Here is a 12,719-nt window from a genome sequence, read left to right as displayed (position 1 = left end):
AAAATATGTGTTATCGCAGCATTACTCAACTTATACATTAATGAGCGATCTTGCTAATAAAAAAAGGATTTACAGCTAATAACGAAATCAGTACTGGTGTAGGTTTGGATTTTCTTTCTGATTAATTAAAGTCACAAATGTTCTCTTTATGTGTGATTTAGAATTACATGTAATTGATGACTATGAACGGATTGCCGGAGCTAGATTACATTGCAGACATACATAAGTATATAGATGTTAGCATACTTGTTTACTATAGCAAGGCATACTGTATGGTTATCAAATTCTACGGGGTTAATATCTCGATGATAAGATGTCGCAAAAATTATTTCATTCACAGTATAATTATGTATGTGTGATTTATAAAGTGCATTATCACCTTTTAACGTGACCTAAATTAAACAGTTAAATAGGGAGAATGCAATATACATATATATTATACCTATATGTACCTCGTTATCTTATCTACCCCGATGTAGACCGTCACATGAACGACACCTCGTCCGGGGTCAGAGTTCACCACTTCCGGTCTGTAGGTTGAAATGTCCTAGCGGTGTGACTCTCTAAAACGGTGTCTTTGGATTGTTAATAGTCTATCAAACGAAAGTATGTCTGTATTTAAAAACAGCGTGTTGACTGGGCATTGTTTTACAATGTTAATTGTTTTCTTTGCGATGTTCGTTTTCGTTGACGGAAAAGAATGCTTGAAACGTAGTTCTTGCTCATGTGTTCAGGATGATGGTGGTATAGTCGACCTTTCGCCCCTTGCTAAAACGGATGGATCGGCTTGGTAAGTTAATTGCAAGACTATATTAGAAAGTATTTCTTTCAGGATCTACAAATTATAAAAGATGACCATCAATCTATCGATCAGAGAATAAAATATAACGGCTGACAGGCTGTGTTATTGACACATTTTAACTTTCAACTATTACATATATTATATATATATATTGTATCATATGAATAATAACAGTATCATGGACCTTTCATAAATCTGAAAAAACATCAAATTAAATTGAAGAGGATACAGTTCACGTGAACATTAAATAAATAGTAAATACAATCTTCATCCTTGATTGTTGATTAAAAATAATTCTCCAAAATAAACAATCAGGTCCATATTGAAATGAAAATGAAAATGGATGTAAAAATTACCGTTGATGTTCATAATGATAAATCAAAAATATGTAAATTGTGTTTCTGTTCAATTAACCAGGTTTGCTTCAATTAAAGACAATTTCACCATTAGTAACCGGTTTTTCTGGAACCCTTGCAACAATTTCACTGAAGGCTCGTGTGTCGATGTGGCGGTAAGTAACTGTCTGACAGTCAGTTTGTATCAACTAATAAAACGCTCTTGAAGTGTTTCAGTAGGCTTGACAACTCTTTCGCTAATATCGATTGCCTTTTCAAGTTTAATGCATTTTGGTTCTACTGTATTCAACTCTTTATTTGTTTTGAAAGGTGCTAATCTCGTATATTTCCTATGTATAATCCTTTCAAGAGAGAAAAATTCTGAAACACATGTCAATATCATGAAATACATATTCGGCACCACGTTGAACTATGTAATGGCATCATAAATGGTAATACTTTGAATCACTCATTCAGATTATGTCACCTTACGATAGTTCTTTCAGTGCATAGAAAACAACGGAAAATGTTACATTTGGTAAAAATAAAATAGACCCAGTGTTATATAAAAAAATCTCCGAAACATTTAACAATTGTCTATATAATAATCGTGAGCGTAATCTGGATGACAGATAAATAACATTTGATTTGTTGCCCATTTTTATTTTTATCATGCTGATAAACAACATTGCAATGACTGAATAAATAATGATAAGTAATTTGCTGTCGTATTTGATATTTTTATCAAACAAATCATGATATCGATATGTGACTGTAACAGTGTAAATGCAGAGAAAGTACATATCCTCAAATATTTTACAGAATATCGTAGATACATGATTTATTGATGTTAATACAGGCCATCCATTCAATATACATATATATATATATATTCTATTGTGTTTATTTCTCAGGTATGCAGAGAAGCATCCAATATACCCAATTCAACGTATTACAACGTGGGAACACAGGATTCTGCCTTTTTTATATACAAAGAGGATACAGATTTAGTTCTAGGATACCAAGGTGACGACAGGTGAGTGGTAGTTTTTAATGTGATGTATGCAAATTACTAGGATGGTTGGTGGCACAGTGTTATCAGACATGCCTTTCATCTAGGGTGCTGGGGTTTCCTTCCGCAGTAAGACGAATGTCTACGTAATCATCCAAGCTCCTTTAAAGCATTTTTATTAAAATATTTTCTACGAATGTTGTAATTTTTTTAACAACAAAGATTCAATAAAGGTTCTACATATACAAGTTTTATGAAGTATAAGTATTCAGATGAATTTATTGCAGTAATAGGAACACTTACGTATTTTATATCATAATGAATAATTACTTATATTTTGGCAGTACAACTGTTATTACCCTGTACTGCACAGCCAACGCAATAGACGACATCACGGTCATTGGAGAGAGACTCAATGGCTCAAAGATTTATGTAAGTCCAATTCGAAAATATTAATGAATATAAGATACTTACTACAGTACTGCATTCTAAGTTATGTATGTACTATGTTTGCAGTAACATAACTATGAACTGTAGAGATGCGTACCTTAAATTACATCATGCTGTCAAAACTCTATTTTTTGTAATTTTGTAAACGGTTTTTTTCCGCGGGGGTTCACATTCGCGATTTCAACAGGTAGATTATTCGCATTGGGGGTTATTTCCACGATTTTTTCTTTTTTTTTTTTAAATCTTTCATGAATGCCAAATACATCACACAATAATATGCATGGGAGATTTTTTACAGCTGAATATCCTTCGTAAATTTCGCACTCGCAGTAAATTCCCATTTTGGCAGTATCTCAACCCTCCATTTCCCATCCCTAACACACCTTGAACCCTTTTACAATGCCTAAATACATTTTCAAGTGATATCAGAAATAGTTTTTATTACATTTTTACCAGTGAAATATCAAAAATTATTCATTCTATAAAAGTGATATATATTTTTCACTAGTGAAAAATATCACTTTTGCTGATTTGACCAATCAAATTAATGATTAGAAAATACCAAAATAATTGACCAATCAGAAAGCCCGATATATATGTCAGCACCTGGATAGGGGGAACTACTCTAAACGTATGCAAACATTCGCTGTAGACCTAGTTAGCATACGGGGTAGGTTTTTCGTTGATAAAAAATGTAATAAACAGAATATCTAACAGTGTCTTCAGTAATACCAAATATATTTCACTCGTGTGGCTAATATTTTGATATTTTTCACTCGTGCTGCGCACTCGTGAAAAATATCAAAATATTAGCCCCACTCGTGAAATATATTTGGTATTACTGAAGACACTGTTAGATATCCTCTATGTATCTTAATAACACTGTCATAATAAGAAATGTTTTGTTTTACATCTATAATAACAAAGACAATTTATTATCTCCTTGGTGTGGAACTCTTCAACAGATGGAATTGATATCCAATAAGGTGTCGTTTACAATTCCTCGAATGTTGCATTATATTTTCCTCGATATAGTGCGTACGTTTTTTCACATGCGGTAACTGCCTTTCTTGTTTCGGTAGGAAATGGAACTGCGAAGTGTCCACGCATGCGCGATGTATCCTATTTCCCCACCTAATGGTGACAGCGGTGGTTTGTCGGCCGGATGGGTGGTATTTATAGTGTGAGTAACATGTTAGTTATTTTAATCCAATTCTCACCAACAAAAATAAAATGTTAATGCTCAGTCAAACCTGCCTTAATCTGGATTGAGAAAACAACTGTGTAACTCTTTTCATAGCTCCCTTGGATGGTCAAATATGACAGGTTTGACTGTAATTCTTGTCAAAAACAGACATTTTTTTTCATTTTATATGTCAAATATATTTGATGAATTTAATCGAACAGACGCGGTTTACAATATGCACATGTATTGATGTTCGTGTGAAATTAGAAATTGAAAATATGCTGAACTGTTTTAAAAATTATGATATTTGTTGAAAGTTATGAAATTTTTTGAAAATTATGAAGTTTCTTTAATTATTGGGTTACTGTATTTGCCAATCCAGATTTTGACACTTCAATTGATCTATATTAGGGATAGCTCTTCAGGCCCTTAGCGTCACTGACAAATCCTAGGGACGAAACAGTTGTATGATGCATTTTAATTTATTTTGGCTCGGCTGTATATTATTTCAACATGTCGGGGTGTATAATTTTCATCTGGTGCATATAATGTTTGAGTTTGCTACAACTAAAAGCGCTACACACTAATGATTTAGATTATCAATATAGAGTATGAAAAATGGTAAAAGCTTTTCATAAAGCGCAAGACACACAGAACAATCATTTTAAAGATCTTGTGAAAATGGTCTGCAAAAATTAAAAAAAAAAAGAAAAACTATTTTTTACGCATTTTGAAAAATAGGAATGATTTACCAAACTTGGTTAAATATCAAAAAAAAAAAAAAAAAAAGAAGAAAGAAAAAAAAACCTACTCAGATCAACTTTTGATGGTAATAGCCATATAAAGATTTTTAGTACAAATTTAAACACGAAATGGCGGGACTGTATACAAATGCACTACTAAGTGGTAAGATGACTTTTATGTCTTATTTTTAATATACTGCACCTGATGTGTCCTTACATACTTTACCTACAGGTTGTTGGTGTTGGTGTGTGGCTATTTCCTGATAGGCACTGTCTACAACGTCGTACACAACAAAGCGGAGGGTGCTGACGCCATACCTCACATCGGTCTGATGATGGCCGGCTGTTCCTACGTTAAGGTGGGTTAAACATTTAAGTATATAAAAATTATATTTCTCACATTTACAAACTATTTCTCAATCTAAAATCATCACATGAATACAGTTGGTTCGTGATCTTTATTAGATTTTATCGATGTTCTTTGGCAAATTTTATTTGTCTAGAAAATACAAAATCTGTAAGGTAGTGTTTTTTTCTATCCAAGCGTTACTACTTTTTCAGGGTTGCTGTTCCAGCCAAGACAAGAGTCGTTCCCAGTATTCGAGTGTATGATGGACGGAAGAGAGTAGAGAGAAGTCACGAATGAACTTACTATTTTTATTGAACCATGAGGTCATTGACAAACGTATTGAACAACAATACAGCAGACATTTTGTATATGGCATTAGAGCGTACTTGTAAGATATATGTCATATACTGTAAACATGGAAATTTACGCGAGTGAGAAATTCATGCTAATTACGCGAAGGCCATTCAGTCGCGAAAATAAATTCCTCACGCATCATTTTATGATTGGAACAAATGAAAAAGACAAATATCTCGTAAATACCCCCTGCGTTTAGATTACCTATCGCAATCGCGAGAATTTTACAGTATGCCAGGCATATTTATGAATGCAATGTTCACCTCAAATGCTCAGACGAACCATTGCTTGTTCGAATTTTGTAATTATGTCATGACATCCGAAAGTATTTATGTCATCAAAAAATAATTATAAATCCAAAAGTAATCATGTTATCCAAAAATAATTTTGTAATCTTCCTAAAAAACAAACATGGCCCTTATTTTGAATATCAATTTAGAATGATTAAACAAAATGTAAGATTTAATGAATTAGTAATAATTATGTTTTTCTTTGGCAGATTATACAATTTCTGTATTTTCAGAATTTAATTTTATTTACAGTTATTTGTTAAGTTTGTCATTTCCTGTACAGGAAATAGTTTGAAATATTAAAGGATGTATCATGTTATATCATCACACCATATTTTAATTTATGTAAAATGTAACACAACCTCGCGGTCTTTCCTTATGTATTTACATAATTGTTGTAACATTGAACCTCGCTTTGTTTACCATATTTGTGAGTACATGTAAAAGGCACATACTTATTGCTACAAGTTTTTACTTCGTCTTTCATATGTTTTTGTGGGTTTCAGCTTATGTGTTAAGCTAGGGCAAATAAAGTAGAAACCACCGAAAATGTGGAGATTTATTAACAGGGAGATGGAAATACAGTTGATAGTCCGTAGTTATTTACATAATATAGTTTGTATAACATTGGTATCCAATCAGTTTTCGCTGTCCTCTGTCGAATGTAATACTGTATAAGACCATTTCGAGTAAAAACGGATATCTATTATGTTAGAACAGATAATCGTCGCCATGTTACCCAGCAATACAAGCGTTTCTCCGGTCCTGATTTGAATGCTTTGCATGCATAGCTAAGGAATCGATTAATTTTGGTCAGATAACATTGGTTTAGTCCTGGGATATTTTGACAGTGAATTGAAAATATATCGTTTTATTTTACAGGTATGTAATGAACTCATCCATGTCTTTTTACTTTATACTTTGAAGTCATCAGAGTAAGGGGAAATTACTCTTACTTGACTAAAATTCACTATCAAATCGTATGGTATACTTAGATTAGACATGGTCGAAAACAACTCGTAATAAAGTATGTTACATTGCCTTGTTGACTGTGTTTACAATATGACGTTTAAAATCATGTCTATAAATTGATATTCAATAAAATATTATATATTTTAATGCTGATGGGTCAATTTTTTTCACACTCTTGGCTGCTTGCACCACTGGCGAATCCAGGAAGAACGGAACAGTTGTGATATTCAGTTTTTTTTTATTCATTTTGCCTCATATCATGTATTTAACACTTAATTTATATTCAATTAACATTTAATTAATATTCAAAGTGCAATTCACTTTTTGTCTTCTGTATATTATATCTTTTTACCCTAAAGTGTCCTGTTCTTTCCATTTTGTTTCACACATTTTTTCGTATAACACGTAGTAAGTCTATTCTTATGTTTGCTAGATTTCAATGTCATTATCGGTTAAGTAGGTGAACATATTAGTTTTGTGAGAGGTTGGAGAAATTCAATTAGGAAAGGAAGTCAGGAAAATAGCATTATACCTGGTGTCCATAATACATAATCCATAAAGTAGCGACATTATTTTGAACATTTTGCTTTGCTCATTCCTAACCTCATAGTTACTAAAGCATCCCTTTACACTATCTTACATTTGATATTTAAGTTGGACATCCGCCATGAGGAATGCCATGAGGTTTACCCAAGGTCCTTGACTTTATGCATAACTCATTTAAATGTACTTCATGCTGTCTGTTTGACTATTAAAAAAGAAGAAATCTTAAATACCAATGCTAGTATAATGGAAATATTATTAGGTTTGCCTGCGACATGACATTGCAGTGGGATCGCACTACAAATCGGGCATGTGACTGTTGGTCCAATTGATCTAGGCACCGTCCTCTAAAAACATGTTCATACAACCATTTACCATCCTAAAAAGACTTTCATCTTTTGATAAATCGTGTAACAACCAAAAATGTCATTCTTTAAAAAACTGTATCCGTTACAAAATAGACCATGTAACAACCAGCTAATTTGGAGCAATTAATCTTCATTTTATAAAATTGGGTAATAAATATATATTACGAGTATGCATTGCTGTTGAGTTTATATCATTTTATTATTTAGGCTTAAAATTACAACTCTCTACAAAATAATGCCGAAGTTTTTGTCGTAATATGCCTGTGGTTCCGTTGGTACGGGTTGGTACATAACGGTATCTCTGAACAGTCTCTTCTTTGCACTACGAATAAGAGTTGATCCCACCAGGACGGCTAATATCAAGGTTACACACACTCTGATAACGAAAAATAACGTTACATAAGTTACTGAACTGTACACCATTAACATTTGACATAATTAATTAAGAAATATTTCAATTAGCAACCGTTATTGTTTACGGCAAAACGGAGTGGACTCTACATGTTAAGCGGTAAGATAAGTTGAGGTAAGAGTTTAAATTTAAAGTCAGTCGGTATAAAAATATCAAAATTGTTTTGATTATAAGAGTGCACGCCGGATTAAAATACATTCAACTTAAGTCGTATGATTTAATCTACTTCTGTACATAATCACTGTAAAAACCTACTTTTATTGATGGACTCTTTTTCAATTAGAAATCATTACACCGCTGTATCGGACAACCAAAACGATTTAACAATCAGCGACGTCATTTTTTAAAAACTCTGTTTTATGCCAATGAAAATGCTTGTTTCATGCAAGATTAATATGTTTCCATATATAGATTGAATAGATTTTTTTATCGGTAGCGCGCCTCGGAGGATATGTAGCTAGCTACTGGTATTCATAGCCGCAATGGAAATTAAAAAAAATCTATTCAATTCATATATTTACATAACCTTGATTTAAAAAATTTATATCGAGAAAACGAGAAATTTTCTTAAAAAGAAAAAATTGTCATGTATACGACGAAACGCAAAATTATTAGAACAGCCGGGAGATCCCGCCTATGCACCACGCCATTGTTTTAATGTCGTTCCGCATTTTCCGGTCTTTTTTGTTAATTTTGTATAAAACAAAAAGAAAGAAGTATTAAAGTAAAAATAATATTAAATACAATAATTCAATTTATTTTCGTACCAACGTTACCGATCCAAGGGAAGCTACTCTTCCTGTCTTACTGTCGATGGCGTATTAATATGACCCGATTAATCAGGTGATTTGCACGAGAGACAATGTTTTCATACGGTTTTCATATTGTGTATTCATGGTCATATGTTTGTTGTTTTCACTTGGTATGTTCATATCAGCAAACCACATTAGGAATGTAAATATATACTTGTAGCAATCCTGTCGTTAGCGAGAAAACACAGATGGATAGGGTTTTATCTTCAATTTGCATTTGTCATTATATTTTAAATGATCATTACACTTATAGTATTGATAAAATACCTTGACAGCTGAAAGCTATCAACGTAAAAGCTTTATTAGAGGGCGCTGTTTCTCAAAATTGTTTTAACAGAGTTTTACCATTTGAACGCTATAGAAATATGACAGAATCTACGTAATGCTAAAGCATTTGTGCAATGTAGAAAAAAAAATCGTGTGAAGCTTGCTAGGTCGTTTTAACATTACCGTATTTCATAGTAGATTGCTTATAGATATGTTTTGTGTTGAAATGCATTTTTTATTATTTAAGGGTCTGTCAGGTCCAGGAAGTAAAGAGATAGGAAGTGAAAATAATACCGATGATGGGGATTATTTGATAGATTCTGTTTTTAAACCATTAATGATAAAATCTCAAGACATTAAATGTAAATCAGCTTACAGGATGGCAAGGAGTAGGAGTACGATGAGGCTGACAGTCGCAGGAGAAGGTTCTGGACGGGTAGTCATGGTTACCACGTGGGGAATCGCAGGTGTAGAGAAAACTGGTTCTGTTGCTTCGATTATCGTATCATCAAACTCGAAATCTTCAATATCGCTCTCATTCCGCGGACATGCGTATTTTGTCCACAACTGCAACCACTGATGGGAGGAGAAAAATAATTATCGAAAACTTTGCGTTTTAAGGGTTTAAATATGCTTCAATTTTTGATAAAACTACGAAAATTCGAACCAACACCAGCGCAAAAAAAAAAAAGTTAAAAGATGCATCAGTCGAGTTAGAGGTAAAGTAATACGAAGAAGCAGCACCACTCAGAGAGACCAGGGTTGCGTTTTTTACTTTTGCTGTTGTCTGGACATTCAAATTTGTTTGTATTTCTAGATCCAATATGTATTTTGAAGTAATAGACGTTCCCTCAAGAATTCCACGGCGCTTGGAATCCATATGCATTCATCCAGACAATGTTCGAAATGAGAGTTTATATTCATCCAAAACATATTATATATATCATTTTATGCGTGAAAAATTTAAATGGCTGCAGTTTAGATTTCAGTTATCTCACTTACAGTAAAATTGTTTCCCATATCTCCTTGTACGTAAAACACTCGTTCTCCGACTTCTTCTGCACAGTACAAAGTGAGTATTGTGTGGCTACGGCAAACAATGGTAGAAAATGTACATGGTTAGACATTCATAATCAACCTACATTGTCTTATATCTAACCCATAACCATGGACAGGGGAGGTAATTGTCTATATGCTTGGCTCTAGGTACACCTTTGAAATGTTTGATGTAGATAAAGTCTACAATATACGAACAGAATTATTCAAAATCCATAAAGGTTGAAAAGTTGCATAAAATATAATTTTTCAAGTAAATATCTATTTTTTTTTTATATATATATAAAGATATTTATCAACAAAAATAGATGGTGCTTTTGGAGTAAATATCGTATATCTAAAGCCTCTTAAACAAGAATTAGCCTCTTTTAGTGAATAACATCTCCAGAAGCTTTGTGACTTTGAGCCTCTACGCAAACTTTCTTAGGTAAATATGTTACTAATTTTTATCTTTGGTAAATATCTTACTAATTTCTATCTTAAGTAAATATCTTACTAATTTCTATCTTAGGTAAATATCTTACTAATTTTTATCTTAGGTAAATATCTTACTAATTTTAATCTTAGGTAAATATCTTACTTATTTTAATCTTAGGTAAATATCTTACTAATTTCTATCTTAAGTAAATATCTTACTAATTTTTATCTTAGGTAAATATCTTACTAATTTCTATCTTAAGTAAATATCTTACTAATTTCTATCTTAGGTAAATATCTTACTAATTTATATCTTAGGTAAATCTCTTACTAATTTTTATCTTAAGTAAATATCTTACTGATATTTATCTTAAGTAAATATCTTACAATTTTTTTATCTTAGGTAAATATCTTACAAGTTTTTATCCTTTGAAGTATATAAAATGGATAAATTTCCGTTGTCAAAATGGGTGAATCTGGCTGACTTTTGATTTCCTAGGTCAAGGAAATTAGAGGTTCCGTTGGTGCTCTTGCACACCTGTAAGTATGATAAACAAAAATATAACGTAAAACTATTTGTTCATCACCCTTCCATATCTTATCAGGAATTCATTTAAGGCGACACACATTATACGCTAGAAATGACAAAGTTCTAATGAAATAATGGTGTTTAGCATAATGGATATATATTCACTACAGTTCAAATAAAAATTAATATGCATTTCTTTCATAGCATTTTCAATTAAAGAAATATTAAAAATGGACTGGTATAATTACATAAAGCATACATAGTTATAAATTGTTTGATAATTTGATAAAAAGGGGTACTTTTCATTTTGATTATATATCTGTAACATGATATTGATAACTGGAATATAATTTATCAGAAACTATTCTATAAACGGCTGATATTTTGTACAACTCTTAAAAGGTAAACCAACATTTGATTCGTTGTTTAGATTGAAAAATTCAAACCAACATTTGCTTTGTTGTTTAGATTGAAAAATTCAAACACAACGTATATTTTCACTTACGTTTAAATGACTAGATATATAATTACTGATGACCGTTGATTAATGAGTAGTGTTATTAGTAAGACAATTTAATCCTGTTCTCCCTATACTTACGGCCACATTTTTACAGGTACTGTTAGTAGGTCCCTCGTTAAACCCATAACAGGGATTGTATGAGTAGACAGTCTTTGATGCCTCAAGCCCGTCCGTGAGGGGTACGTCATGGTATCTTATCAGAGATTAAAATCAAACACGCTGAGATAAGACAAATACAGGAATATATTTACATATTTTAATAATTCGAAATGTACAGATCATCAAACGTTTCTTATTATGATAAATGATATTTCAATAACTATTTCGCTTCGTGACATTTTATCTTTCAAATTTCCAAAATTAAATTGTATATATATAAATTAATAAAAATAAAAATAAGAATAATATATTTTTTTTTTTTATAAAAATAACAAAATATGAATTATTTTATACTATATCATAGTTGTTAACGAATTAGAGTCCTCGCAAACATAAAACCGATATACATAAAATAAGTACATATGGAGTGAGCGCTGTTGCTAGTTTCGTGTAATAGTTGATATAAGAAGTACTTCGTTATTCGTGTTCTAGTTTCAGTAATAAAGAATCATAGTATGATGGAGTAAATGTTTTATTGCCTAAATTGCAGAAGACTTCTTCTGATACAAGTGCCAAAATGATGAGCTATTGTATTTCATTATCATCAAATTTATGTAAAACAGTTGCTACCTGGGAGTTCCATCGAGCCGTGCCAGTGGTCTCAGATCTACAAACCGTCCGTTTTCATCCTTACAGATGCATGGCGATATCTTTTTACATGTGGTTGGGATCTGTGCCAAGGAGATTCCAATGCATCCCAGCATCAGTACCAGTGTCGGTGTCATGGCTGATGATCTATTATACTCTAGGCGGTTAGGTTACGAACATGAAATACCACACATAAAACATTGGCGATATACGTGATACACATAAATACGTCAAATAATAATCTGATAAATACATTCAGGGTAACGTGATGTTTACATGTTGATAGATAAAAGTTTGCCGATGACATTGTATGCAAGGTCGTTTAAACTGGGATGTGATAATGTATAGAGGTATCATCAAAATACCTGTTAGTCTAACGTTTAGTCTTTGCCATGATGCAATTTTCTGATTTATTATAAAATATATTGAAATACGGGTCACATCCAGATTTTGGCATATTCTTCGGCCTGTTTCGCTTTTCTGGGAGCCTCCCTTAGCACCACTGAAGAGTCCTAGAAGGATATACAGTTGTATGGAGCAGTTAAATTCAGTTTG

The 12,719-nt window shown here is 32.2% G+C and overlaps 2 protein-coding genes across 2 annotated transcripts; one reads left to right on the top strand and one right to left on the bottom strand.

Annotated features, from left to right (window-relative positions):
- Window positions 1-517: 517 nt before the first annotated feature.
- Window positions 518-5,840, top strand: LOC117343966. Its single transcript, XM_033906536.1, has 7 exons — window positions 518-790; window positions 1,220-1,313; window positions 2,052-2,173; window positions 2,494-2,581; window positions 3,682-3,782; window positions 4,761-4,887; window positions 5,090-5,840. Exons 1-7 carry the CDS (start codon window positions 609-611, stop codon window positions 5,138-5,140), a joined length of 765 nt encoding a protein of 254 aa, XP_033762427.1. The 5' UTR covers window positions 518-608; the 3' UTR covers window positions 5,141-5,840.
- A 1,742-nt stretch (window positions 5,841-7,582) lies between these two features.
- Window positions 7,583-12,412, bottom strand: LOC117343965. Its single transcript, XM_033906535.1, has 6 exons — window positions 12,147-12,412; window positions 11,496-11,610; window positions 10,785-10,906; window positions 9,898-9,982; window positions 9,272-9,471; window positions 7,583-7,780 (listed from the first exon to the last, which is right to left on the bottom strand). Exons 1-6 carry the CDS (start codon window positions 12,299-12,301, stop codon window positions 7,630-7,632), a joined length of 828 nt encoding a protein of 275 aa, XP_033762426.1. The 5' UTR covers window positions 12,302-12,412; the 3' UTR covers window positions 7,583-7,629.
- Between the last annotated feature and the right edge of the window lie 307 nt (window positions 12,413-12,719).

Source organism: Pecten maximus, chromosome 15 (genome assembly GCF_902652985.1).
Source record: "Pecten maximus chromosome 15, xPecMax1.1, whole genome shotgun sequence".
Taxonomy (NCBI): domain Eukaryota; kingdom Metazoa; phylum Mollusca; class Bivalvia; order Pectinida; family Pectinidae; genus Pecten; species Pecten maximus.
Note: the sequence above shows the minus strand (reverse complement) of the source record. Positions and strands in the feature narration are given on the sequence as shown.

Coding starts and splice junctions, on each gene's coding strand:
- LOC117343966 (XM_033906536.1), top strand. CDS start 609: ATGTCTGTATTTAAAAACAGCGTGTTGACTGGGCATTGTTTTACAATG. Junction 1,314..2,051: donor GCTCGTGTGTCGATGTGGCG/GTAAGTAACTGT, acceptor TTTATTTCTCAG/GTATGCAGAGAAGCATCCAA. Junction 4,888..5,089: donor CCGGCTGTTCCTACGTTAAG/GTGGGTTAAACA, acceptor CTACTTTTTCAG/GGTTGCTGTTCCAGCCAAGA.
- LOC117343965 (XM_033906535.1), bottom strand. CDS start 12,301: ATGACACCGACACTGGTACTGATGCTGGGATGCATTGGAATCTCCTTG. Junction 10,907..11,495: donor GTACCTGTAAAAATGTGGCC/GTAAGTATAGGG, acceptor TCATACTTACAG/GTGTGCAAGAGCACCAACGG. Junction 9,983..10,784: donor ACTTCAAAGGATAAAAACTT/GTAAGATATTTA, acceptor TGTTTGCCGTAG/CCACACAATACTCACTTTGT.